This window comes from Peromyscus maniculatus, chromosome 23 (genome assembly GCF_049852395.1).
Source record: "Peromyscus maniculatus bairdii isolate BWxNUB_F1_BW_parent chromosome 23, HU_Pman_BW_mat_3.1, whole genome shotgun sequence".
NCBI lineage: Eukaryota > Metazoa > Chordata > Mammalia > Rodentia > Cricetidae > Peromyscus > Peromyscus maniculatus.
In genome coordinates this window covers 37,930,819-37,956,764 of record NC_134874.1, presented here as the reverse complement: position 1 = coordinate 37,956,764, position 25,946 = coordinate 37,930,819, and the positions used below count along the sequence as shown (strand labels likewise).

Sequence of the window (25,946 nt, the reverse complement as noted above, 5' to 3'; positions counted from 1 at the left end):
TTCTGGGGCCACAGGCTAAAGTCTGACACTGGACCATGTCTTTCCTGCCTGGTGGCAGTTCATCACATGGTGGCTCTACAGTCCCCGCAGGAATCCTGGGTTGTATCACATCTCTTGGCAGAGGGATGAAATAGCTGAGCTGGACTCACCTCCTGCTGACCGGAGCTCAGAACCTAAGAACCTTGGCACAGAGCAGGATTGTGAGGCTACATTCTGTCCCCTGTGAGGCCCAGCCTGCCCAGTTCCTCCCTGCCTCCCCCGCATTCTCAATGGTATGACTCTTCCTCACTGGCCTTCTGGGTCACTCCTTCATGTCGGTCACTGCCTGTCAGCTGCTGGAGCATAAGGGGGCTTTTCCTGGCCCAACCTCAGGCTCCCTCTGGCCACTCCTGGGCATCTTGCGGGGACTAGCCATGGGCACCACAGTGCAGGAAGCAGGTACGAGGCCCCGGGCTGAGGCTCGGGAGGCCTGGCTGGGGAAGACACTTGGAGGGAGTGAGGAGAAGGGACAGGAAAAGCAGGTGGTTTTTTTTCTCTGTCCCTTTATCATGGTACTCCCCCCGCCTCCCCCCCCCCCCCCCCCCCCCGTGTGTGTGTGTGTGTGTGTGTGTGTGTGTGTGTGTGTGTGTGTGTGTGTGTGAGTGATATGTGTAGTGTATGCACATGTATCTGTGTCAGCCACAGAGGACAGAGGACGTTGGGTGACCTACTCTATTACTCTCCAACTTATTCTTTTGAGACAGGGTGTCTCACCTCACGCATGGCGGTGCACACCTTTAATCCCAGCACTTAGGAGGCAGAGGCAGGCGGATCTCTGAGTTTGAGGCCAGCCTGGTCTACAGAGAGACAGGGTCTCTCACCTGGACCTAGGCTAGTGGCCAGCAAGCCTCAGTGATTGTCTTAGTGACTTTTCTGTTGTTATGATAGCACACCATGACTCAAGCAGCTTCTGGAAGGAGAGTTTATTTGGGATTATGGTTCCAGAGGGATGAGAGTCCATCCTGGCATCCATGTGGCGGCAGGAGGTAGACACGGCTGTAGGAACAGCTGAGAGCTCACATCTCAAAAGCACAGGAAGGAAGGCGAGAGAGTGAACTGGGGAAGTGAGTCTTTGAAGCCTCAAAGCCTCCCCCGGGGATGTCTATCCTTCAGCAAGGCCACATCTCCCAAACAGCACCGCCACCCGGGGCTCGCTCCAGACTATGAGGGACATCTCATCCAGACCACCCCAGCGATCCTCCCGTCTCTGCTCGGCACAGCACTGTGGTGACGAGCCCGTGCAGGGACGACCCTGACAATGTGGGGGTCTGGGGATTTGAACTCATGTCCTCCTGTTGTAAAGTGCTCTTTCCTGCCGAGTCGCCTCTCCAGCACATGGCATCCTCTCCTGTCGAAGGCCCTCCCCACCGCAATTCCCCAGGCTCGCTTGTCTCACAAAGCCAAGTCCCCGTGACAGCGTCATCTTAGATCCCCTGACTTTGAGGAGGACCAGTTCTGGGTGGCTCTGCAATACTAGAAGTGCCTGGGAGAAAGACAGCAGGAGCTTTAGCCGCCCCACACATGAAGAGTCCTCTGAAGAGAGTCTTCAGCTTGGGTCCTAGACATCCTTATGGACCCAGAGTCATGAATTATTTGTCTCAGCTGGGGCTGGCCCCTTGTCTGCCTCCCCCAAACAAAGAGAACCCGTGTTTGTCACCACATTCAGTAATCAGTAGTTGGGCACAGGTGTGCCTTCAGGTTCTACTTGGCCTCCTGTTACCACTGTAAGTTAAACACAAAGAAACTTCTTGCAGCACTCTGGATCAAACCCAGGGCCTAACGTATGTTGAACAAACTTTCTATTGATGGCCACACCCCAGCCCCTCACTGGGGATTCTAGGCAGGTGCTCTACCACTGAGTCACACCCCAGCCCCTCACTGGGGGATTCTAGGCAGGGCTCTACCACTGAGCCACACCCCAGCCCCTCACTGGGGGATTCCAGGCAGGGGCTCTACCACTGAGCCACACCCCAGCCCCTCACTGGGGGATTCTAGGCAGGTGCTCTACTGCTGACTTTACATCCCTACCCTGGAAAAGACTTCTGTAAATCCAAGTAACTTCCTATCTATCCTGTGACAGAGTAGAACTGTGGAGTTACACACCATTTTCCCCAGTGACACTATGCAACCACAAAAGACCATTCAGTGAGATCCTAGGCAGTGCTCATCTTCAGTGACGCTGGCAATTTCCTTACTTCTGAGTGGTCTTGATTATTGCCCCCCCGCCCTCTTTAAGATGTCTAACATAGTACAGGCCGGCCTGGAACTCTGTGCTGACTAGTTTTATGTCAGCTTGACGTAAGCTGGAGTCATCTGAGAGGAGGGAACCCCAGTTGAGAAACTGTTTCCATAAGATCAGGCTGTAGGCAAGCCTGTAGGGCATTTCTTAACTAGTGATTGACCCAAGAGGGCTGAGACCATTGTGGATAGTGGTTCTGAGTGCTATAAGAAAGCAGGCTGAAGCCGGGCGGTGGTGGCGCACGCCTTTAATCCCAGCACTCGGGAGGCAGAGCCAGGCGGATCTCTGTGAGTTCGAGGCCAGCCTGGGCTACCAAGTGAGTTCCAGGAAAGGCGCAAAGCTACACAGAGAAACCCTGTCTTGAAAAAACCAAAAAAAAAAAAAAAAAAAAAAAAAAAAAAGAAAGCAGGCTGAGCAAGCCATGAGGAGCGAGCCAGTAAGCAGCTCCCCTCCACGGCCTCCACATCAGCTCCTGGTGATAGGTTTCTGCCGTGGGCGAGTTCCTGCCCTGACTAACGCGCGATGATGAACCATCCGTAAGAAGGAGGAATAAGTGAACTCAACTCTGTCCTCCCCGAGTTACTTCTGGTTGTGGTGTTTCATCATAGCAACAGTCACCCTAACCGAGGCCAACTTTGAACTTCTCTACTCTCCTGTCTCCATTTCCCAAATAATGGGATTCCAGGTGGTAGCCATTTTTGCAGTGCTGGGGAATGGAACCCAGGTCTTGATGCATGCTAGGCTGGCCCACAACCTTCTCCATTCTTCTTCCTAGGGGGACATAGGATCTTGTGGAGCTGGAGTTGCAGGCAATTATGGGCTGCTTGATGTGGGTGCTGGAACCCAAAGTGGGGGCCTATGAGAGAGCAGTAAGTGCTCTGAACTGCGAAGCCGTTTCTCCAGACTCCCATACACAGACGGCTTTCCCTCCACCTCATTCTGCATTGTTGAAAAACCAGACATGGCTTTCTGGAATGATGCAGACATATTTTTGGCCTAAAGTGGGAATGTACTTCATGGAGTCTGGAGTTTAGAAAAGGCTTTAAATCCTCCTCTATCAGTCTAGGTTCGAGGCACATATCATGAGGTCGATGGCATTCTCTATTCCTTTGAGGTAGGATCTCTCCCTGTACTCAAGTTTTTTGTTGTTTTAAGATTTGCCTTATATTATTTTGAGACAGGGTCTCACTGTGTAGCCCTGGCTGGCCTGAAACTTATTATGTAGACCAGGCTGGCCTCAAAGTTGCAGAGACTTCATCTGCCTCTTCCTCCTGAATGCTGGGATTAAAGGTGTGCACCACCATGCCTGGTAAGATTTATTTATTTTGTATGTGTTTATGAGTGTTTTACCTACATGTAAATATGTGTAGCACATGTGTGCCTGGTGCCCAGGGAGGTTAGAAGGATATCCGATCCCTTGGAACTCGGAGTTATGGATGTTTGTGAGCCACCACGTGGGTGCAGGGAACTGAACTGAGGTCCTCAGCAAGAGCGGCCAGTGCTCTTATCCACTGAGCCATCTCTTCTGCTCCAGGGCACATGTTTTCTTGACTAGGCTGGAGGCCAGCAAGCTCCAGGTATCCTCCCATCTCCCCTGCCCTCTGAACTGCGGTTACAGGCAGACATGGGATACCTGGCTTGTACCATGGTTGCTGGGATTCAAATTCTGATAGTCATGATTGTGGGACCAGTGCTCTCAACCTCAGAACCACCTCCCACGCCCCAGACCTTGTTTTTTAGAGACAGGCACTCAATGGCCTTGAGCTTGCCAATTTGGCTAATCTGGCCAGCCAATGAGCCTGGGATTCCAGGTGCATGCCCCATGCCTGTTTTTTTTTTTTTTTTTTTTTTTTTTAAAAAAAAAAAACATGTGTTCTGGTATCAAACTGAGGTCATCATGGCAGGTACTTTACCGATGAACCATCTCCCAGCCAAGGAAACTGTTCTAATGTTGAAAGACATTTGATGTCTCCAATTTAGGAGGCTCAGTTGCTTGCTCAAATTATACAGGAAGTTCCTAGCTATTGGAGTAATTATTTTGGCCACTCCACGTAGTTAAAAGGATATTTATTTAATGGCATAACTCACAAATTAAGTGAAAGGTAGGTCACAGGGTCTGGGGAAGGTGTATCGCAGTCCAGCAGTGTTCTCCGGAGCTCTGCACAGTCCACCTTCACTGTTCAGCGTCCCGGCAGAGAGAGTGCACAGAGAGAGTGTACAGAGAGAGCACACAGAGCGAGCGCTGGCCCATCCAGCTCTAGGGTCTCCAGGTGCCTCCCCTGGCCCCGCCTCGTAGGCGTGACAGTTGCCAGAGTCTCAATGGGGGTTGGAACTTCCAGATCCAAGCTGGAATGGCTACCCACTACACCTAGCCTAGAACATTCTTGAGGAGAACCAGCTGTTCTTCCAACCAGGATCTTTCCCTCCACCTTACCTGCCTCAACATCTAAATTTGGTTGAAATGTCCTTGGACTCTCTGTCCCTCAGTCAAGAAATCTGGGAAGACTGGGGCGTAGCTCAGTGGTAGAATGCTTGCAGTGTGCCAAGGCCCTGGATTTAATCCCCACAGAGAAAGAGGAAAGCAAAGGGCATTATGTACATTTGAATATGTATACGTGTGACTTATAAAAGATTGTATGTGTGTCTGTGTGTGTGTATGTGTGTGCATATGGGTGCAGCTGCACGCGGGGACGCAAGCGCGTGGTGACCAGAAGTTAACCTTACATGGTGTTCCCCTGATTGCCCATCTTGTGTCTTCTGACAAGGTCCTTTACAGGCCTGGAACTTGCCTCATAGGTCAGGCTGTCTGGACACTGAGCTCCAGGGATCTGCCTGTCTCCGCCTCCCCACCCAGTGCTGGTGGTACAAGCCTTGGCCTCCATGCCTGGCCTTTTCGTGTGTATTTGGGGGATCAAAGGCAGGACATCATGCTTATAGGGCAAGCACTTTCCTACAAAGCCATCTTGCAGCCCCGTGACTTATGAAAGATTTACCATCCGACAGCAAAAGAGACACTTTTGTGTGTCGTGTGGAACCCGATATGCTTAATTTATAACAATACTTAGAAGTATTTGTCTAGTAGAATTGTAAAGCTCACAACCGGCTTGCCATAAAACTCCAAAGTGTTTATCTAAGATAAACATTTAGTTGCTATTCAGCAAATATTTGGTAACGTCCTTCCCCAAGCCAGGCACTTGCAATTGGCTCCAGCCCTGGCTTTTGACACTCTGCTTCCTTCTTGTTTTTTTCTTTTCTTTCTCCTTTGGTCACAATCCCAGCCATGTGAGGTACCCAGTTCCTGTATGTGCCAAGAAACCCACGTGATGGGTTATCAGCGCCTCTCAAGAGCATGCAAGAAAAGGGCACGGCCTTTGTTTGGCTTCCTCCGGTACATCTGAGGACAGTCACAGCAACTGTCAAGGTCTGGAGGATGATGACTGCCCCAGCCCCCAGCAGGGGCCGGCACATCCTCCGTGTGCCCAGATCCCGTCTTGTGCCCTCCTTAGAAAGCATTTATATACTCTACTCAAAATCAGAGTTGCATTTATTTGTTTTTAACAGAAATGGCAATACTGAAGAATAAATAAATTTAGTGTACAACAGATGTATAAGCAGATAAAGAATAGAATTGAAGTTATCAGAAAAATATACACAGGACTTACTTATGAATGGCAGGGTCTCATGCAGCCCAGGCTGGCCTCAAATCCACTGTGTAGTAGACTACTGTAGAGGGTGACCTTGACCTTCCGCTCTGCCAGCCTCTACTTCCCGAGGGCTGGGATCATGGGTGCATGCCACCACACCTGGTTTTATCGGTGCCAAGGATCGAACTCAGGGCTTCATGAAGGCTAGGCGAGCACCACAGCCACTTAGTGACATCTCTAACCCTTATTTTCATTTTCCGTCTGGTGCGGAGTCCTCTTGCATGCCACACCAACATCCTATCCCTAAGTGATGTCCCCAGCCCAGAGAAGATATGCTCTAAGTGAAACACATTCCCTCTTGTTCTGTGCGAATGTATTTCTCATAGAACCAGTGGCCAGCCAGTCTGCTGAAACAGACTTGTAACCTCAGCTACTCAGAAGGCTGAGGCAGGAGGATCACACGTTCAAGGCCTGTCTGGGCTACAAAGGAAGGTCAAGACCAATGTGGGCAACTTAGTGAGACCCTCTCTCAAAATGGTAAATAGACTAGATCGATTCTTGGACTTTTGGCTAATACCAACCATGAAGAGGACCGGCAGTGTGTAGCTTAGTGGTAACTTGGCTGGTGTGCCCAAGGCCCAGGGTTCAGTCCCTAGCAAGGTAAGGGCAAAGGCGTGCACGCATGCACGCACGCATACGCACCCACACCGCAGTCACCAGTGTTTCCGTTTTGCACACTTGGTGTAGTCTTAGGGCTGCAGGTGGTAGACCTGGTGTTCAAAGGCCAGGATTCCTTGTAAGTGCAACCGAAACTGTCTGTGCCCGAGTCTCCTTTACAAACAGTGAGGGGGCGTTGATGCTTACTTCCATGGGATAACTCTACAGAAGCCAGAAAACAAAACATATGACATGCCATGGAGAGTGCCCACCATGCCCAAATCACTGTCACTGGAGGTTTTATGGTTAAAGAAGACCTGATAAGCTAGGTTCAGCCACCCGGCCTCTAATACACCAGTTAACGAGATGCATAATAGTGAAAAGCAGAGATTTATTCAATATGGCTACATTGGAGAGAGGAACAAATGAAGAGGTACAGGAACCCCAAAGTCCACTTTCAGGGTCCTGGTATAAGGGTTCATGATTTTTTTTTTTTTTTGTTTTTATTATTATTATTTAGGGGGTGGGTGTTTGGAGACAGGGTTTCTCTGTGTAGTTTTGGTGCCTGTCCTGGATCTTGCTCTGTAGACCAGGCTGGCCTCGAACTCACAGAGATCCTCCTGGCTCTGCCTCCCAGAGTGCTGGGATTAAAGGCGTGCGCCACCACCGCCCGGGTTGTTTTAAATGTTTTTATGTTATGTGAAAGGGTGTTCTGCTTGCGTGTACCTCTGTGCACCACATGCATGCACTTCTCACAAAGGCCAGAAGAGGGCATCATATCCTTTGGAACTGGAGTTAGAAATGGCTGTGAGCTGCCATGTGCGTGCTGGGAATTGACCCCAAGTTCTCTCCAAGAGCAACTAGTGCTCTTAACCACTGAGCTATCTCTCCAGTTTCTGAGGTTTATGTTTAAATAGGGGTTATGCATAGCTAGAAATCTCACTGACCAATCACTGTCTCAGCTTCCTGTCTCTCCTTCAAGGTGGTCGAACAAGTGGTGACAAGCACCTGGGGCTTCGGCCTTTCCTTCCTCCAATTCTGAGACTGGGGCGGGGGTGACTTCCAATTCCCCAGAGACCGTTGTTTCTATAACCTCATAGCTGAAGGGAGGGCACAAGTGTCTCTCTTTAGTCTATCCTGGCTCCAGCCATGCCAGTGACACAGGGCAGCTGGATCCCGACTGTATGAGGATGCTCGGAGGGAGGGGAAGGCTTGGGCATGTGTGCATGGACAGTGCCATGCTATAGCAAGCTTGAGCCCTAAATGCAAACAGTGACCGGTGTTCTTACAAGAGGAGGGGCTGGGGCTGGAGAGATGGCTCAGAGGTTAAGAGCACTGGCTGTTTCTTTCAGAGGTCCTGAGTTCAATTCCCAGCAACCACATGGTGGCTCATAACCATCTGTAATGAGATCTGGTGCCCTCTTCTGGCCAGAAGGGATACATGCAAGCAGAACACTGTATACATAATAAATAAATAAATCTTGAAAAAAAAAAGAGGAGGGGCCTAGAGAGACATGAGAGGGCTAGAGACACTTTCGATTGCTGTGTGACAGGAATCTGGAGTCACCAGGTACTAGAAATGACAGGAAGGGGCGTTTCCAGAACCTTTGGAGGGAATGGAGCCCCGCCCACACCTGGATTTTTAACTTCTGCTCTCCAATGAGACAGGACAGAAAGACAGGGGTATGATGGGGACAGGAGAACGGAAAGGAGTCTCATCCAGGAGCCTGCTTGAAGGCTCTCCAGCTAGGAAGTCAAAATTCCAGCACGGTTAGCCACATTTCCTTAAGGCCTTTCCCCCTTCCCAGCGGTGACCTGCAACTTTCCAGGAATCTCAGACCAGACGCTCCATTATGGTAAAAGATGCGTCCTAAACCTTGTGTGATCCTAGAGCTTCCTGGATTTTCCTTATCTGATTATGACTCCGTGCAAGTCCTCTGAGCCACTTATCAGGAAGAAGAGGGTGGGGATATGCTCAGCTGGTAGCAGGTTTGGCTGCCACCATCATGAACATGCCCTGAGTCCAGCTATAATCCCAGGGCTTGGAAGGTCAAGGTCAGGCAGGAGGGTTAGAAGTTCAAGGTCATCCTTGGCTTCATAGAAGGCCACATGAGACTTTGTATCAGAGAAAGGGAAGGGAGGAGAGAGAGAGAGAGAGAGAGAGAGAGAGAGAGAGAGAGGGAGGGAGGGAGGGAGGGAGGGAGGGAGAGAGAGAGAGAGAGAGAGAGAGAGAGAGAGAGAGAGAGAGAAGAGGGAGAGAGAGAGAATACCTTTAGCAAGCCTTTGAGATGTAACTCGAGAGTCACCAAAATGGTAAATGTGGCTATTGTCAAGACACTTGTTTCTCCCCCTTAAGAAGCCGTATTAGGCCAGGTAATGGTGGCGCACGCCTTTAATCACAGCACTTGGGAGGCAGAGCTAGGCGGATCTCTGTGAGTTCGAGGCCGGCCTGGTCTACAGAGTGAGTTCCAGAAAAGGTGCAAAGCTACACAGAGAAACCCTGTCTCGAACAACCAAAAAGGAAAAAAAAAAAAAAAAAAAAAAAAAAGAAGCCGTATTAGTTATTGTCTGTTGCTATGGTAAAACACCATGACCAAGGCAACACAGAGAAGAATTTATTTGGGCTTATGATTCCAGAGGGACAAGAAGGTTCCGTTGTGATAGAGAAGTGTGGCAGCAGGCAGCAGCTGAGGCGGGAAGCTGAGAGTTCACGTCTTTATCTGTGAGCATGAATCAGAGAGCAGATTGGAAGTAGGCAAGGCCTTTAGTCTCAGAGCCCTCGGCCATGACGTTCTTCCTTCAGGGAGGCTGCACCATGGCGTCTCCCAGGGCTTCAGCCTTGTCTTTCTCCAGTCTCTCAGTTAACTCTTCTATTGCTGTGAAGAGACACTAAGGGAATTTATAAAGGAAAGAGTTGATTGGAAGCTCACCCACACTCAGAGGGTGAGCCCATGACCATCATGGTGAGGAGCATGGCGGCAGCAGGCAGGCATGATGCTGGAGCGGTAGCTGAGAGCTCACATCTGACCCACAAGGACAAGGCAGAGAGAGCTAACTGGGAGTGGGGGGGGTTCTTGAAACCTCAAAGCCCACCTCTGGTGACACACTTCCTCTGACAAGGACACACCTTCTAATCCTTCCCAAACAGTTCCACCAATTGGGGACCATGTATTCAAATTATGCACCTATTGGGGGGGTGCATTTTCACTCAAACCACAATACCTTAAGTACGAGATTTCCTGGGAAATTCCAATTCCTTAAGGTCCATTGTTTCATCAGCCTGATGGCCGGAAGGGAGGGGCTTGAGAACTTTTTCCCTTCTGCCTGTATGGCTACATTACTGTCTCACATGGCTCAGGGATCACACTGCAATTCGTCTTCTTGCCCGCTTAGACCCCTCTTCTCGGGAGTCCCACAAACCATCTATTTCTTACACTCCCCCCTCTGGTCTCAGACTCAGTTTCTGGCTTTGCTCCCAATTTCATGAAGGAGTTAGCAACACTCAGGAGAGAGCTTCCACGCCGGGGATGCAGCTCAGGGTTGGGTGCTTATGTTGCACCCCCAGTGGGAAGGAGAAGGAGAGGGAGAGGGAAGAAAGAAAGGGGAGAATGAGAGGGAGGTGTATCTGTCCTAGCACCTTTGTATCCCCTTCTATGGGTGACCAGTCCAATCCGACAGGGGACTGTCTCCCCTCACCTTTCACCCCTCCCCCTGCCCCGCTGAATCCTATCACTTTACACATGATCTGGGGTTTGCCCACATTAAACAAGCAAGCAAGCCTGAACACTGTTCCTTCCATCTCTGCATGGCCAGGTGTTTCGTTTTGTTTCGTTTTCTTGTCTTGAGTGTGTGTGTGTGTGCACACGCGCACGTGCATGTTTGCACTTACATGCATTTGTCTGTGTGGAGGACAGAGGTTGAAGTCTGGTGTCTTCCTTGATCTCTCTCTCTCCCTCTTCTAAGACAGGGTTTCTCTATGTAGCCCCAGCTATCCTGGAACTCACTCTGTAGACCAGGCTGGCCTCAAACTCAGAGATCTGCCTGCCTCTGCCTCCCAAGTGCTGGGATTAAAGGCATGCGCCACCACTCGGCTCCATCTTATTTTTAGAGACAGGGTCTCTGGTTTAACTTGGGTCTCATCCACTTGGCCAGGCCGGCCGGCCAGTAAGCTCCAGGGATCCCCGTTTCTGCCTCTCTAGTGCTGGGGTCGCAGGTGCACCCCGCCTTGGCTGGCTTTTCTGTGGGTGGTAGGATGCAGACTCAAATCCTCACTTTACTGGCTGATCCAGCACCCCCTCCTCCTTCCCTTATTTTTGGTGACAGGGTCTCGTGTAGTCCAGGCTATCCTCGAACTTTCTATGTAGCTTAGGATGATCTTGAACTCTTGATTCTCCTGCCTCTACCTCCCATGTGCTGGGATTAGAGGTATGACGCAGCACCACACATGGCTCCTCTATTTAGTCTTTTCTCCGGTCAAATGTCTCCTTCCAAACTAGCCACTCTAAACACTGGAGGGCAGCTACAGCTCACCCCGTCCTCACCGACTCCCCATCTCCTTGAGCTTGTTCATTCCCACGGCATCACCTCTTAGTAACTCCGTTCCCAGCTCGTTACATCAGCTCCAAAAGCAGGTGACTGTCTCCTTTCAATCTGCACGAAGCAACACAACAATCAGGTGCTCCGTGGTGCTGGCACCTGAGCAGATTCACCATGAACAGATCAGGTGCTCCGTGGTGCTGGCACCTGAGCGGATTCACCATGAACAGGTCAGGTGCTCCGTGGTGCTGGCACTTGAGTGGCTTTGACTATGAAATGTCCCCGACCTTTCAGCAGCAGGGTGGTATTAAACCAGGTGTGGTGTTGTGTGCCTGGAATCCCAGCACTGGGGAAGTGGAGACAGGAGGATCAGGAGTTCAAGGTCATCCCTTGTTACAGGGTGAGTACAGGCCAGCTTGGGCTACAGAAGACCCTGTCTCCAAACTACCATCCCCCTGACTCACACACACTCACTCACACTCACACATGTAGCACACGGGTACACATGGGGGAAAATAGTCATACATATAAATACATAAATCTAGACCAAAACACCATAAAAAGGAGGATGTTCCCAACACCTGCTCAGACTCTCCCAGCTTTTATTAGGTGTCACTTAGGGAATGGGCTTGGTGAAAAACTGGTCCTGTCTGGCTCTTCCCCTGAACACAGCTTTGTCTTTGTGCACAGCCAGGTGCTAGACCTCTGTCTACCACATCCAAACCACAATCTTGAGCATCCTTTCACCAATTTGGTACCTCTGCTCCTAGAAGTTGCCAAGTCTTTTCATTTCAGGTGGGATTTTGCTGGCCTGGAATTCTAGATCCCCCTGCCTCAGCCTCCTGAGTGCCAGGTTGCAGGTGCATGGCACCACCCCTGGTGACTTTTCCTTTCTTCCCAGTTTCTCCCTGGCCTTTGCTGCTGCCTGCTATTTTCCCATCCATCCGTCACCAGGCTTCACTCTGCTCAGCTTCAGAGATTCAGGGCGGGTATGGCTGAGGACACTGGCTGGTATTGGAGAAATTATTTTGGCCACTCCACATAGTTAAAAGGATATTTATTTAATGATGTAACTCACAAATTTAGTGAAAGGTAGGTCGCAGGGTCTGGGGAAGGTGTATTGCAATCCAGCGGTGTTCTCTGGAGCTCTGCACAGTCCACCTTCACTGTTCAGCGTCCCGGCACAGAGAGCGTGCACAGAGAGAGCACTGGCCCATCCAGCTCTCGGGTCTCCAGGCGCCTCCCCTGGCTCCACCTCGTAGGCGTGACAGTTGCCAGAGTCTCAATGGGGGTTGGAACTTCCAGATCCAAGCTGGAATGGCTACCCACTACATCTCCCCCTTTTTGTCTAAATAAGAAGGTTCTAAACTAATACAAGACTATATACAAAGGAATGGTTATCAAATATTGTCCAGAAATAATGAGGGATAATGACCTAGATAAGATGTAACTACAACCAATGCAAACAATATCAAGGAAGAAACACATATGAAAATCCAGAGAAGTATAGAGCATAGGTAAATGGCATGTTATAAAGATCATTCAAAGGTGTCCTATCCTAAAGAACCTGAATCTAATACTTAATATGTTCTATCTAAGATATTATATATACTAGGTTGTAACTATAACTGCTAGTCTTCAATCCCATCAAAGACCTGAGAAGGAACATAATGGTACCTGAGAAATGGTAGATGGATGCAAGCAACTTTCAGGAATCTTGCAAGAGTAGACCAAGACAGCTGGCAGCCTGGACAGTCACCTAATGTTTCTCAGCATTGTTGGTGCATTCAAATTGGCTACAGGCCTAGAGTATCTGACAGACCATTTTCAGATGCAGGATTTCTGAAAGACCATCTTACCCTGTCTTGGCAGAGTACAGTGGTCGCTTTCCTTGTGTCCCGCTTGTCCAGAAAGGACAGCATTGCATTTGTACTGTCAGCCATCAAGGCAAGGGCAGTTCTTTGCCCAGTAGGCCATTTTGTGCCAAAAAGACAAACTTCCAAATGGAAATGTCTTAGAAGCCCAACATTCTCTCGGGATCAATTGGTGCAGCCAGGAGCAATTGTGTCTCACGTCAACAGAATTCTAAGTTATTTAAATGCCATATTCTCTAGGTCTATGAAGTGTTTGAAGATTACCTGTCCATCTGACCTATGTATCTGTAAATCTGGATAACCTAACTAACGTAACTATAGAGATGACAGGCATAGGTGACTATAAATCTATAAGTCTTATCTACCGAAATAACCTAAGGACTAAGGCTTCACGTAAACAAGGTAAACAGTCTATAAGCAAATGTATGGTGAAGAATGATGACTTCAAAATTGTGACAATACACAAGTTATTTATAACAGAGGTAGGAATATATAGTGCGATATGCAATATGACAATAATCTTAAATATATATCAATATACTGAATATCCTAGACAGAAGTAGAACATATATAAAGTATGACAGATATAAATTTACATTTGTATTAATATAAAAATGTTTCAAATAAGAGTAGATATATATGTACATTATAACAAATATAGTTCTGTATTTGTATCAATATACAAATTATCTTAAACAGGAGTATAAAAATAGTTTACATTTGTATCAACATATAAGAATCTATCACAGTACAAATTACAGTGCAAATTATCTAAGGTTGCTATTTTACTAAATTTGTTTGCTAGTATAAACAATGTTTTACCATCATATCTTATACCTATCCGTTCCATTTCTTCTCCCCCCCCCTTTTTTTTTACAATACTGAGTCTAATATTTTCTTCCACCCCCAACCCTATAACCGTCATCCATAACCCTGAGAATTATGACACCTAAGGGAGAAGGGGCGTTGTTTTCTTAGAATTGCTTCCTGCCGTTTAGGGGGTGATGTTATCTCTGTTGGGTACTGTGAGAAAGCTCAGATAGTTAAATCTCAGTTAGACTAACTGTAGGTTCTGCAGCAAGTTTTAGAGTAATGGGTATGATTGTCTGAAATTCTGGCAAGAAGTGTAGTATGATGATGATTACCATGGCATCATTCTGGATTGGGTAGAGTTGTTGTTGTTGGGGCCCCATCTTCCTTCTGAAGACTTCTGAGATTGCTATTGGAAAAACTTATTTGTTATCAAAAATGGGAGGTTTGGATTTAAAGAGGACATAGCATGTAAGAAAGGATTCTGAGAAATCAAGAGTAAGCATGGAGAGAATTAGAATTTTGAAGACAATGGTCCCTTTTTATTGGTTTCCTTCTGTCTCACACCAGAGGGCTCTTCTGATACGGGACTGAAGAATCTCTCAAACTTTTCTTTTAGCAATATGCTTGGGTTTAGAGAAGGAATGAGCCAATTCCATCTCCAAAGCCAGCTTGGCTTATAATTGAATTGGAACCACAACTTTTCTAGATTGATAGAGAGATAGATGTTAGACAGTGAGATTTTACCATGTGTAGATTGGTACCCATAGATTCTTCCTTTCTGCTGTAAAGATCCGGATATCTAAGGCCTTATGAGTTTTGGAAGATGGGTATTTCCATTATCCTGGAAAGACAAAAACAGAACCCTACCCCACCCTTTGATTGTTAAATTTTTCTTACAACTTGTAGAGATGTCACATTGGTGGATGATCTTTTACTTCTCTTCATCAAGGGTTTTTTCCTGTTCGAATCGAATTTTTATTAATTTTGTTGGTATCCATAGCTTTTCTTCTCCTGCAGAAACGGAGGCAAAACCCCTTTTTTAATCACCCAGATGTGGATCCTGTGTGTACACAACACCAAGAACAGACTAGACAAGATGTGCTTGGTGGTACAGTAGTAGCAAGTCTGTTGTTATAGGGGTAAGCAGTTGCTTTCTGATGGGCTGCTTCAGGGGAAGGACTCCTCCCTGGTACCATAGACTGGGTCAAAGCCATGGCTAGGGATGACAGAGGCCCTAGCAGCGAAGCTCCCTCTGTTAATTTGCTAAAATAAAAGTAATTAAAGAATAGCAGCACAGGCTTATAATCCCACTGTGGGCAGATTATAGGCGTATCACACATTCGAAATAAATAAATACAAACTGAATCTCTGAGAAGTTGTAGTTACCCAACATGGGTCAAAACACAGATCACATAGAAAAGGACAGGACGTGGGAAGTGTCACCAAAGCAAGACCCTGAAAACACACAGGCAGCACATGGGAAGGGTTCTGAGTGTTCCAACATTCCTTTTTGGTTTGGTTGGTTTTGGAGACACGGTCTCCTTGACACATGGTCTCATGGAACTCAGGCTGGCCTTGAACTTGCTGTGCATTAGAGGATGTCACTGGACTCCCGATCCTCTTGAGTCAGCTCCCAAGTGCTGGGATTACAGGCATGCACCACCATACCTGGTTTATGGAATGCCGGAAACGGAACCCATGGCTTTATTCAGGCTAGGCAAGCACTCTATATCAAGCCAGCTACAGGCACAGCTCCCATCACATTTGCCTTACTAACCAACTAACTAACCAAGCATCATGCTTGGGACTGCTTCAGCCAGAGGCATGCACCCCTGCCCCTCCCCGTGGCGCTGGGGGCGGGGAGGGGGGATTTGAGGGTTTAATATAGTGATCAGGAGCTGGCAAGGTGGTCCATACTTTGGGAGGCAGAGGCGAGAGGATTAAGAGTTCTGGGCTCCGTAGTAGTGAGGTCGAGACCAACCTGGGATGCGTGAGCCCACAAAAAAAAAAAAAAAGAGAGAGAGAGAGAGAGAGAGAGAGAGAGAGAGAGAGGGTGGGGAGTGGCCGTTTGCGAGATGGCCCAGTGGGTGAAGGTGTCTGCCGCCAAACCTATCTATCCCAGGACCCATATGGTGGAAAGCAGGAATCCACCCTCTGACTTCCAAATGCGTGCCCACTCATATAAACACACCGCCCCCCAAATACATGTAACAAACGTTTTTTTAAACAAAAAATTTAAAAAGATCAGGAGCAAGGTTGGTCAGGACTTCCCTGGAAGCCCTAGAGTCTACGAGGGGCGGGACTGAACGAGGACAACCCCCCACCACCACCACCGGCCGCCAAGCCGCGTCTTTAAGACGCCCTCTCCAGGCCCCGCCCACAGCCCCGCCCCGCCCCGCCCACGTGACCCCGGTCTTGTGACCGGCAGGAGGGCGGGGAACCCTTGGCGCGCCCGCCCCGCCCGGCGCGCGCCTTACAGGGCCGAGCCGCTCGGGACACCGCCGTCGCTGCCACCGCCGCCGCCGTCCCCCGCCGGGCCGAAGGGAGCGAGCCGGGCCGGGCCGGAGCTGGCGGGCGCGCGGCCCCGGGGGCCGCCATGGACCACAAGCCCCTGTTGCAGGAGCGGCCGCCCGCCTACAACCTGGAGGCCGGCCAGGGCGACTACGCGTGCGGCCCGCACGGTTACGGGGCCATCCCCACCGCGCCCCCGCCGCCGCCCTACCCCTACCTCGTCACAGGTGGGCCCGCGGCTCGGCGGGGGTCCCCGAGCGGCCTTCGGGCTGGGCACCGCGCTGTCCCGGCGCAGGCCTGCCGAGGGGCAGCTGCTGCTGCCTGGAGCGCCCTGCCCGGCCAGGCCCTGCCCCGGTGGCCGTGAACTTTGTGTCGGAGGGTTTGCACTTGGCTTCTAGAGCCCACCCGCAGGCGCGCTCAGCCCAGTTGGAGGCGGGGAGGACCGGGGATGAGGGGGAGGGAGGAGGAGGGCCGAGAACGCCCGGTGCTGATCTGCGCTCCGCTCCCACAGGGATCCCCACCAGCCACCCCCGGGTCTATAACATCCACAGTCGAACGGTCACCCGGTATCCTGCCAACTCCATCGTCGTGGTCGGAGGCTGCCCGGTCTGCAGGTGAGTCTTCAGCCTGGGGTGGTGGTGGTGGTGGCGGAGAACGCACGTGCCGGGATCCTGCAAAAGGCCAGCGGGGGTGGGATGGGGTGGGGTCACAGCCGGGATCCCGTCTTAGAGAGGGAGTCCCGCATGGGAGGGACTGCAGTGGGAGAAAGGTGGGGTCGCACACCCCTGGCTCTGAATTTACTTTATGCGGCAGAAAGATGGGTTCCCTTTTTCTGTGGGGAGTCGAGTGCATTGGGGAGGCATGGCACCCCGAGTGCGTGGGACGCAGGAATGTTAACAATGGAGACTGATGGTCCTTTCCTCCCTGGTTCTGGGATCCGCAGCGAATCCAGGTTTATTTTGGTTTTTCGTCCAGTTTCCGCTAGTGTACTGTTACAGTTGAATCTTATTTGGGAGGTACTGGGACTTGAGTCCGCTGCCCAGGATGCCTAAGGACTTGGGAGATCCAAGTAGCCAGGAGAGTAAAGGCTGTGAGGGTGCAGAATGCAGACCAGGGCTTAACAACTCCGGGCCACTAGCTGGCCCAGGAGGAAACCCCGTGCTTCTTTGTTCCGGCCTGGAGTGTGCTTTTTTTTTTTTTTTTCATATCCTCAAACTGGAGCTGACAGAAACTTTGTGAGGACTTTATGCAAGGCAAGAGATGCAGCCAGTCTCGTTTTAAGCAGGCTTCGAGGAGTCAGCGTCCAAGTGAGACTTGGCCACTCACTCAGATGCCCAGGGCAGGGCTTCAGCCTTTGTCTGGGAGGAGGAAGTTCAAGTCCCCGAGGTGGGATTAAGAAACCCTTGTTTGGATTTAGACTTTATTTCAGAAGTGTGTTTCAGAGGCGCGGAGTGCAGCCATAGGGAAGTTAATGATTTCAGAACTCGGGAGTGGCTTCACAGATGACTGAGGGTGGAAGACACTGGACCCTCAGCTGATCATGTGCGTGGTGACGGAGAGTGAGTGCTGGTTAGAGTCCTCATTCAGGGACCCCAGTGCAAACTCAAGGCTCTGCCTGGCGCTGTTGGTGGGCCATTGCCCTGCTGACTTGGTCTTTGGAGCTGGTGGAGGAGGGAGGGGCAGAGGGTAGGAATCTGCTGCCCCCTCCAACTGTAGACGGGCTCTCTGGTAGCTTAGTCTTGCTGACTCCTCCCGAGGGCAGTTCAGTGCAAGAGTGAGGGTTTGAGACACACCAGGTAGACAAGAGGGAGTACCGACTCGGGGTGGTGGTTCTAGTTTGTTGAGCAAGGGCATCAGTATAGGGTCTCCTGTGCAGAGAGCCTTTGGGAGTAGTGGGGAGTTGTGTGGAGATGGAAAATGGGAAACCTTCCTGTTTGGTGTTGAGGCTAGTCCCTGGGGGCCTCAGAGCCTAAGGATGGGGCAAACATTAGATGATCTCTCAAGTTTAAGGAGAGGTGTTAGGCTGGCTGGCAGGCGGGAGAATGGAGAGGGGCATAGCCGTGGAGGAGCCTCTAGTATTTCATGTCTCTGCTTTGTCCAGCAGCGAGCTGGATGAGGAACTGGATCCAGATCCTGGCCCTACCACGTGCAGCTGTTTTTTTCTCCATCAGTGGACAGGGGTGTTCCCGTGAGGCTCTTGGCCCAGACCTCTGAGCTCAGAGAAGGGGGGAGGGGAGACCAGCCGCAGGGCAGTGTGGCTACAAGAGCCTGGGAGTCAAGGTAGTCTGCACCCAAGAGCTGTGGAGTGTCCAGCTGCAGTCTGGGTTACTGAGAACACTTTCCTTGGGCTGTGAGTTGTGTAGTTCCGCAGGCTTGTGGCTTCTCATGGGGCCCTTCAGTGCTGCAGAATCTGGGACAAGGTCAGGCTGTGTCCGCCGCCCTCTCAGGACGGTCTTGGGCTCTTGTGGGTGCTTCCTTCTTTGGGGACTGGTAACTGCCACTGGGTGGAGGCATCCAGCATTCAGGAAGCTGGGTTCTCTGAGGACAACTTTTGGGGGTGCCTGATCCTTAAAGTAGTGACCACTGTTGGATCTTCCCAGGCCACTTGTGCCTTGGCTGGGAGGAACAGGCTGTTATGCACACCTGGGATCCCTGCAGGCTCTTCATAGTGCCCTTTGCTGCTAGCCCCTGGCTCTAAGGCTGATTCCTATTATAAAAGCAGGCATGCAGGGTGTGGGGCCTCCCTCTCCCAAGCAGGGGGCGGGAGGTAAGTATGGAGTGGGCAGCACAGGAAGAGGTGGCTGGCTTTACCTTTGGCTTAGGGGAGAGTGTGTATGTGCTCCTAGGGTTGGGACAGAGATGTTCCCCCGGAAAGATTGAGTCTGCCCCTGCCTACCCTGTTAGGGCTGAGAGATAGGACACATCCCATGTGACCAAGCTTTCTCCCTTCCAGATGTAGCCTGCCAGGCCCTGTCCCTTCCCTCCCTAGTGGCTTGGCAGGAATTTGCCCAAGTCACACGTCTGTGATTCCCTCTGAGTGAGACTTGGCATAGGAGGCCGGCGTCGCTTGTCACTTTGCCATTCTGTCTGAGTCGCAGTTAAGCAGCCTGACTGCATCTTCCCTTTATAGACATTTGCAAGAAGCGATTCTCTCATCCCCAGTGGATGAACCAGGCCCTTGCTGGGCTTCTTCCAGCCCTCCTTAAGGTTTTCCTGCCCCACCTGCAGCAAGCAGGGTATCCACGAAGGTCCTGTGTCCCCGAGGCTGGCGCCTTTCCAGAGCTGTGGGTTGACCTTAGACACAGGGCAGGTGAGGCTGCTCAGTGTGCCCCGGGAGCACAGGTCACAGCTGGAATGTGCATGCACGGGTCACAGCTGGAATGTGCATGCACAGGGCGAGTGGCAGGGCTGTGAGTGCAGAGCTGGCAGGCACCGGCTCCTCGTGAGTGCTGGCTGGGTTGTTACGGAGTGTTTAGTTCTGGAGATGACAGGAGGAAATCCAGGGGAGGGTGGAGTCTGGATGCAGCCCTGGTACAAGGGCTGCTGTTACGAAAGCCCCTGTGGGCCGAGGTGGGTTTGGGAGCTATAGAGAACATGAAGTAGCAGAGAGTCTGGAGAAGATGGGGTAGTGGCAGCCTTGGGTTTCTGATAATGGTGGGTGATGGAAGGGCTGTTCTGCCCCTTCTGTGGCTGAGGAAGGGGGTGAAGGAGCTGGCCATGCCGGGCAGGAGCTAGAGGCTGGTGTCCTGCTGTGTGCTGGGCAAGGCATGCCGTCTGAAGGAGGCCTGCTTCTGTCTCCCAGTCCTATCTGGGGCCTACCAGCTCTGGCAGTGTGGGATAGCACAAATCTGAGTGGTGGGAGCCTGAGCGCACATGCCTTGCTCCCCCCCCCCCCCCCACTGTGAACACTTGAGGTTAGGCCTGACAGTTTGGAGACCTGTGCTTAGGTGGCAGGATATTTTGGAGGAGGTCCTGGTGAGCTGCCCACATCAGGGTGCTCTCTGCCATGTGGGGATGCTCTGTGGAGTGGAGACTGCTGTCTGGTGGCTCTGTTGGGAGCTCTCACTCAGTCAGTAGCTGGTGGAGGAAACCCTTGCATCCTTTTCCTGGGGATGTTGTCCTTCCAGTTCTAGGAATGTTGCAGGTGGCTCCTAGGGCTGGATGGTGCCTCGGGGCTCCCGGGCTTGGGAGTAATACGTGAACATCCGGAGGGCTGGGGCCAGCTTGGATCCCTGCCACACTTCCACAGCTGTATGGCCTCCTGCAGCTCCGACCTCACCCACCTGTAAGATGGGGCCAGGCTGGACTGATGGAGTGGGGTTCTGTAAGGACACAGGACGGGTCAGGGTAGCCCTTTCTGGCTAAGTACTTGGCCCTTGGGACCTTCCAGGGTTGCACGTCTTCCTGCAGCTCAGAGCTTCCCTCTCCCTTCCTCCGTCCACTTACCTCCTGCAACCGACCTGTCTGGCAGATGTCAGGGTTGAGTGGCTGCTGGTTTGTGGAGGCTCCAGTTAGGGGTTAACGAAATAAAGGCTTTCGAAGTTAGTTATTTTCCTAATTCCCCGTGCTGTTTCCTCCCCTTTCCGTGTGACTGGGTAAGGGCGGAGGAGGGGCCGTCCAGGTGCTGCCAGGAGGCCCAGCTTTGGGTTCTGAGCCAATTGGAAGAGTTGAAACCTGTCCTGGAGCTCCAGGGAGGCTGCAGAGGAAGAGAAGGTGAGGCTGTGGGGACAGGCAAGCTGGACGGCAGCACTGTTCTCTTGGGCAGGGTCTTCACTTAGTGCTATTCCCACCTCAGTAGCCTGGAGCATTTGGTTGAATATAAATCGACTTAGAGGCCATATTGTGTTTCTGGAGTCAGACGTTGGCTTTTAGAACTAAAACTTTTGCCAATGTTCCGTTTGAGATCTGGGGCAGAACTGAAGTTAAAATGTTAGTACTTTTTGCAGCAAGACGTGAATCTTCATGTTAAGTGGCTATATCAAGACTATAAATCGGCTGGGCAGTGGTGCATGTTTCTAGTCCCAGCACTTGGGAGGCGAAGGAGGGTGGTTCTCTGTGAGTTTGAGGCCAGCCTGGGCTACATAGAGAGTCAGGGCTATGTAGAGAGCCTGTCTAAAAAAACAAACAACAAAACAGGGACTAGAATCTCCTCATACATATTCACATCATGCTGATCCAAATTTGGGGAAAGTTCTGCTTCCAGAGCTTTGGGCATTTGGAATTGTGGGTTGAGGGCAAGGGATCCTGGGGCATGAGTTCCCTCGCTTATAGCTAAAGGTGGAGGGCTGGAGCAGGTCTCTCTTCCCCAGCCCTCTAGTTCACTGAAGCCTGCTTAGAACTTGGGTTCAAGTTGTTTTTGTGGGATGAGGATATGTGAGTCTCCAGTCATAGACTTCTGGTTGCTGGCAGGTGTCCAAAAAAACCCTTAGGTGACTGGTCTCCAAATAGTGTGATTGGAGGAGCATCCTCACTTTTCCTGGAGGCATAGCGGCCTTGGTCCTCCCAGAGGTGGGCATCCCTGAGCAAGTTGAGGGGAAGGCTCCTTAGGAAGCCTGAGGTTCTCGGTACCAAGTCTGGCACTCGTAACTGTGGAGTCAGCAGAAGGTGGCTGCTTCCCAGCTCTGAGCTTCTGACTGACAGAAAGCGTGGTGCTTGCAGGGAACCCCGGGTATGTGAAGACTAATGCTTTGAGCTGTCCCAGTAGTGACAGGTCAGCTGGGTCCACTGTGGCTCTCTCTTGCTTTTAAAGAGCACTGTTAAAGGGTTCAGAAGATAAGAGGTCTTGAGCCAAGACACTGGGCCTGGCTACTTCTGGTAATTGTGCATCAGGCAGTGTGGGCCATGAGGGAGTGTCCGGAGGAGTGACCTGCCATCCTCCTCGTTCTACAGCTGAGTTGCTGGCTTATGGGCTGGATGGAGCTTTAAGAGGGACAGCAGGGTTGGAGTGTGCTGCTACTCTAGAATGATTGGCCCCGAATACAGTAGTAACCCACAGCTGGGTGAGTAACTCATGTGGGTGAGATGCAGGGCAGCATGGAGAGCCCACCCCAACCCCTTACACGCTGGCAAAATCCTACAGTGCCCCAGCCACTGGTATCTTCTGGGCTCTCCCTCTCCCTTGGGAGCAGCTTGGCAGGTGCCCGTCTCTCTTCTTGGGTATTGAAGATCTTGAGGCCCCTGGTTTCTTTGAAAGTTTCTGGTGACCCAATCAGAAAGCAAGATTTGCTTCCTGTGACCCAGCACTCTTTTGTGGGACGTTTTCTTTCGTCTCCTTTCCTTTCCTAACCTTTTGAGACAAGGTCTCATGTAGCCCAGGTTGGCCTCTAATTTGCTGTGTAACTGAGGATAACCTTGGACTTGTGATCCTCCTGCCTTTATCTCCTGAGTGCTGGAGTTACAGGTACACACCACTATACCCAGTTTTCATGGTATATTTTCTAACTGGAATATGCAGACCGGTGCTTCTTGGAATTTTACCTTGAGATTGGACAGTGTGAAGGTGCTGGGAGAAACAGAAGGATGAAACCCAGACAGAGATGCCCTTAATGGGTCAGGATCACACGGTCTTCTGCCAGCCACTCTGGACATTTCTAGGCCCAGGGCCCTGCCCACCTGTGCCCGGGAAGGGGGGGGTGCAGCAGAGCAGCCTCAGGTAGTTTTTAGCTAGGTTTTTCATCAGTTTCACCACTGGTTAGAGAGGGCCCTGCAGCTGCAGCCTGGTGGAGGAGTCCTGCCCAGTGTATGGGTAGGCTAAGGAAGTGTAGTGACGTGGTGACCTTGTAGCTAGAAAGGGACACTTTAGTGTCACATGAGACAGGCCTTGGTGGCACATATCTGTAATCCCAGAACTTGGGAGATGGAGGCAGGAGGGTCAGAAGTTCAAGGTCATCCTCAGTTATATAGGGAGTTTCAGAGACCCCTGTTCTAATGCCCCCGCCCCCAAATCATACGAAAGGTAGCTTTGCTGACACAGTGCGGGCATCCTGGTTCGTGATGCCTTGGAACAGATTGGTTTCCCTGTGCTCTGGCCTAGCTCAGCAGCAGCACTGTCCCTAGCTCAGGTGTTGGAAGCTCGGCACCAGGCAGAGTGGAAAGCGCCCAGAAGTGGGGCTGTTTCCCAGCCCTGCCTGTCCAGAGCCCCGGCACCCGCAGAGCTGGTCGGGGTTCAGGGTCTTACTGCCTGCCATAGGCTTGTTTCTGGCGGTTCCTCTTGAGCGAGTTTGGGAAGCTGGCATGGAGTTTGTCTTGTCTTTTAAGGAGTTGAAAATGTGATTCCCAGAGTACCTGGATTTGTCATGGCCCTAGGAAGTCCCAGAGCTGGGACCCTGCCCACTACGCCTGGTGAAGCCTTCAATTTTGGCTCTCACCTGTTGGGTCTTTTAAGCCTTCACTTTCCTGTGCTCTCTGAGGAGTAGTGGTCTAAAGGACAGTTTGCAGTATCTGAGACCATGGGGAGGGATAAGATGCTGGGAGCCACTCTACTCCCTCCCTCTCCCCTCCCTCCCCAGAGGGAGCAGAGCAGGCAGGGCTGAACCTCCAGGCAGTTTGCTGTCCCCTGATGTCCCTGCTGAGCTCTGTCCTTTGCAGAGAGCTCTGATGTCACTCGGACAGTGTCTCTTCAGCAGCTCCCTCCCCTTCCCCCTTCTCAGTCCCAGCAGTGTGTACTGCCCATGGGCTAGTGCCTGGAGCACTGGGTGGGGGTCCCTTGGGGAGAAGCTTGGGGAGAAGCTCATGGGAGTCTGTTGGGTAGAAGTGAGGCTCGGTGTCTAGAACTTTCCAGAGGAGCCTTTGGAATTTGTGAGAAGATCCTTGAGCTACCTATGGTGACAAGGACCTGGAATCCTAATAGGCTGAGGCAGGAGGAGCCAGAGTTTCAGGTCAAGATGGGTCACATGGGGAGAAAAGATGACCTCTGACAGAGACGTCTGGTCACTGGACCTGTTTCCATGCTTGATACGGCTTTTCATGATGTCCCTTTGTCATCGTGTTCCACATTATGCATGTGCACTTGGCTTTTTTTTTTAAGGATTTATTTTTATGTGCATTGGTATTTTACCTGCATCTGTGTGAGGGTGTCAGGTCCCCTGGAACTGGAGTTAACAGTTGTAAGTCGCCATGTGGGTGCTGGGACTTGAACCCAGCTTCTCTAGAAGAGGAGCCAGTGCTCCTAACCCCTGAGCCATCTCTCCAGCCCCCTAAACTTTTGGCTGACTTAACTTCACACCAACCAAACGATCACTTTAAAAACATTTTCCCTTAGAGGACAGAAAAGAAACCTAAAACATTTCAGCAGTGGGGAAAGACTCTGGGTTTGGAGACAGAGCACTTAGCCGGCTACTCAGGAGGCTCGGTTTCTGTTCCCAGCACAGCAAACACTCTACGGTGGGTTTCATTTCTGAAATGTCAGAATTTTTTTTTTTTAAATAGTTTATTTTTATCTTACGTGCATTGGTGTTTTGCCTGCAGTTATTTCTGTGTGAGGGTGTCAGGTATTGGAGTTATAGACAGTTGTGAGCTGCCATGTGGGTCCTGGGAATTGAACCCGGGTCCTCTGGAAGAGCAGTCAGTGCTCCCAACCGCTGAGCCATCTCTCCAGCCCGAGATGTCGGAATTTTTATAGAATCATTTGCTTGGCTCTTGTTTTTCCTGTTGTGTATGAAGCTGGAAGCCAAAGGACAGCTTCATGGAGTTGGTTCTCTCCTGCCACCTCTAGGGGCTGAGGGGATCCAACTCAGGTCATCAGGTTTTGTGGCAAGTGCCTTTACAGCTGAGCCACCTCACCAGCTCCATCCCACCCCTTTTTGTAAGACTGTGACCTATGGAAAGTTCTTGTCTTTATTTGCGTTAGGGGGTACCTTTCAGCTGTGTTCTCTGATTTGCCCAGGGTGCCTTCAGTAGCAATGGCGGTTTATACTGGCTCCAGCCAGTTCTGTGCAATCCAGCCCTGGGCTGTTTGCTGGGGTGTGTGCCTATTCCAGGCACATTCCCCCTGCAAGTCAGGCAAGTGCCTTGTATAGAGTGTGAGTGTGAGTGTGAATGTGTGTGTGTCTCACAGGAGGGGAGGGTGACGTCCCACGGTTGTCAGGCTTGGGGGCCCTAACTCGGCTGCCTCTCTCTGCAGGGTTGGTGTCCTGGAGTACTGCTTCACCTGCCTGGGCATCTTCTTGGCCATCGTCCTGTTTCCTTTTGGGTTCATCTGCTGCTTTGCATTGAGGAAGCGAAGATGCCCCAACTGTGGAGCCGTCTTTACTTAAAGGGAACAACACACCCAGTTTTCCTACATTCAGCTATCTTTTCTAATGTAAATGTTGTGTACAATAGTTTTATTTGATTAAGCTTCAGGACTGTTTTGTAAAGTGTGGTGGGATAGACTTGGCATACACGGGCTGACTCGCAGGTGAAGGCAGCGAACTGCTCCCAAGGTTAAGAGAACTCAAGAAAGTACTGCTTCTAGTTTTTGCAGTCTTCAATTTGAGATGGTGAGAAATACTGTTTTAAATAAATGAGATTCATACCATTGTGTAGCTTGTTTTGCTTGCCCAGTGTTTTTACACACTGCCCCTCTGTGAAGTCTTGTCGTGGAAATGTCACACGTGCAAAGGCCCTGTGGCCATCTTCTAGTCTTCAGGTATC

General features: G+C 50.9%; 1 protein-coding gene across 2 annotated transcripts; it reads left to right on the top strand.

Moving 5' to 3' along the window:
* Positions 1 to 255: 255 nt before the first annotated feature.
* Bri3 (brain protein I3) lies at positions 256 to 25,830 on the top strand. Of its 2 annotated transcripts, none has more exons than XM_042268543.2 (3): positions 256 to 438; positions 16,825 to 16,927; positions 25,435 to 25,830. In XM_042268543.2, the coding sequence occupies exons 1-3, from the start codon at positions 312 to 314 to the stop codon at positions 25,565 to 25,567; spliced, it is 363 nt and encodes a 120-aa protein (XP_042124477.1). In that variant the 5' UTR covers positions 256 to 311; the 3' UTR covers positions 25,568 to 25,830. The 2 variants fall into 2 exon arrangements, with proteins under 2 accessions (XP_042124477.1, XP_076416233.1); XM_076560118.1 differs by lacking the exon at positions 256 to 438 and adding an exon at positions 16,267 to 16,540.
* Positions 25,831 to 25,946: the final 116 nt, after the last annotated feature.

Excerpts from the sequence above, each read along its gene's own strand:
- Bri3 (XM_076560118.1), top strand. The coding sequence starts at position 16,399 with ATGGACCACAAGCCCCTGTTGCAGGAGCGGCCGCCCGCCTACAACCTG. Across the intron at positions 16,541-16,824 it reads CTACCCCTACCTCGTCACAG|GGATCCCCACCAGCCACCCC; the intron begins GTGGGCCCGCGG and ends CCGCTCCCACAG. Across the intron at positions 16,928-25,434 it reads GGAGGCTGCCCGGTCTGCAG|GGTTGGTGTCCTGGAGTACT; the intron begins GTGAGTCTTCAG and ends CTCTCTCTGCAG.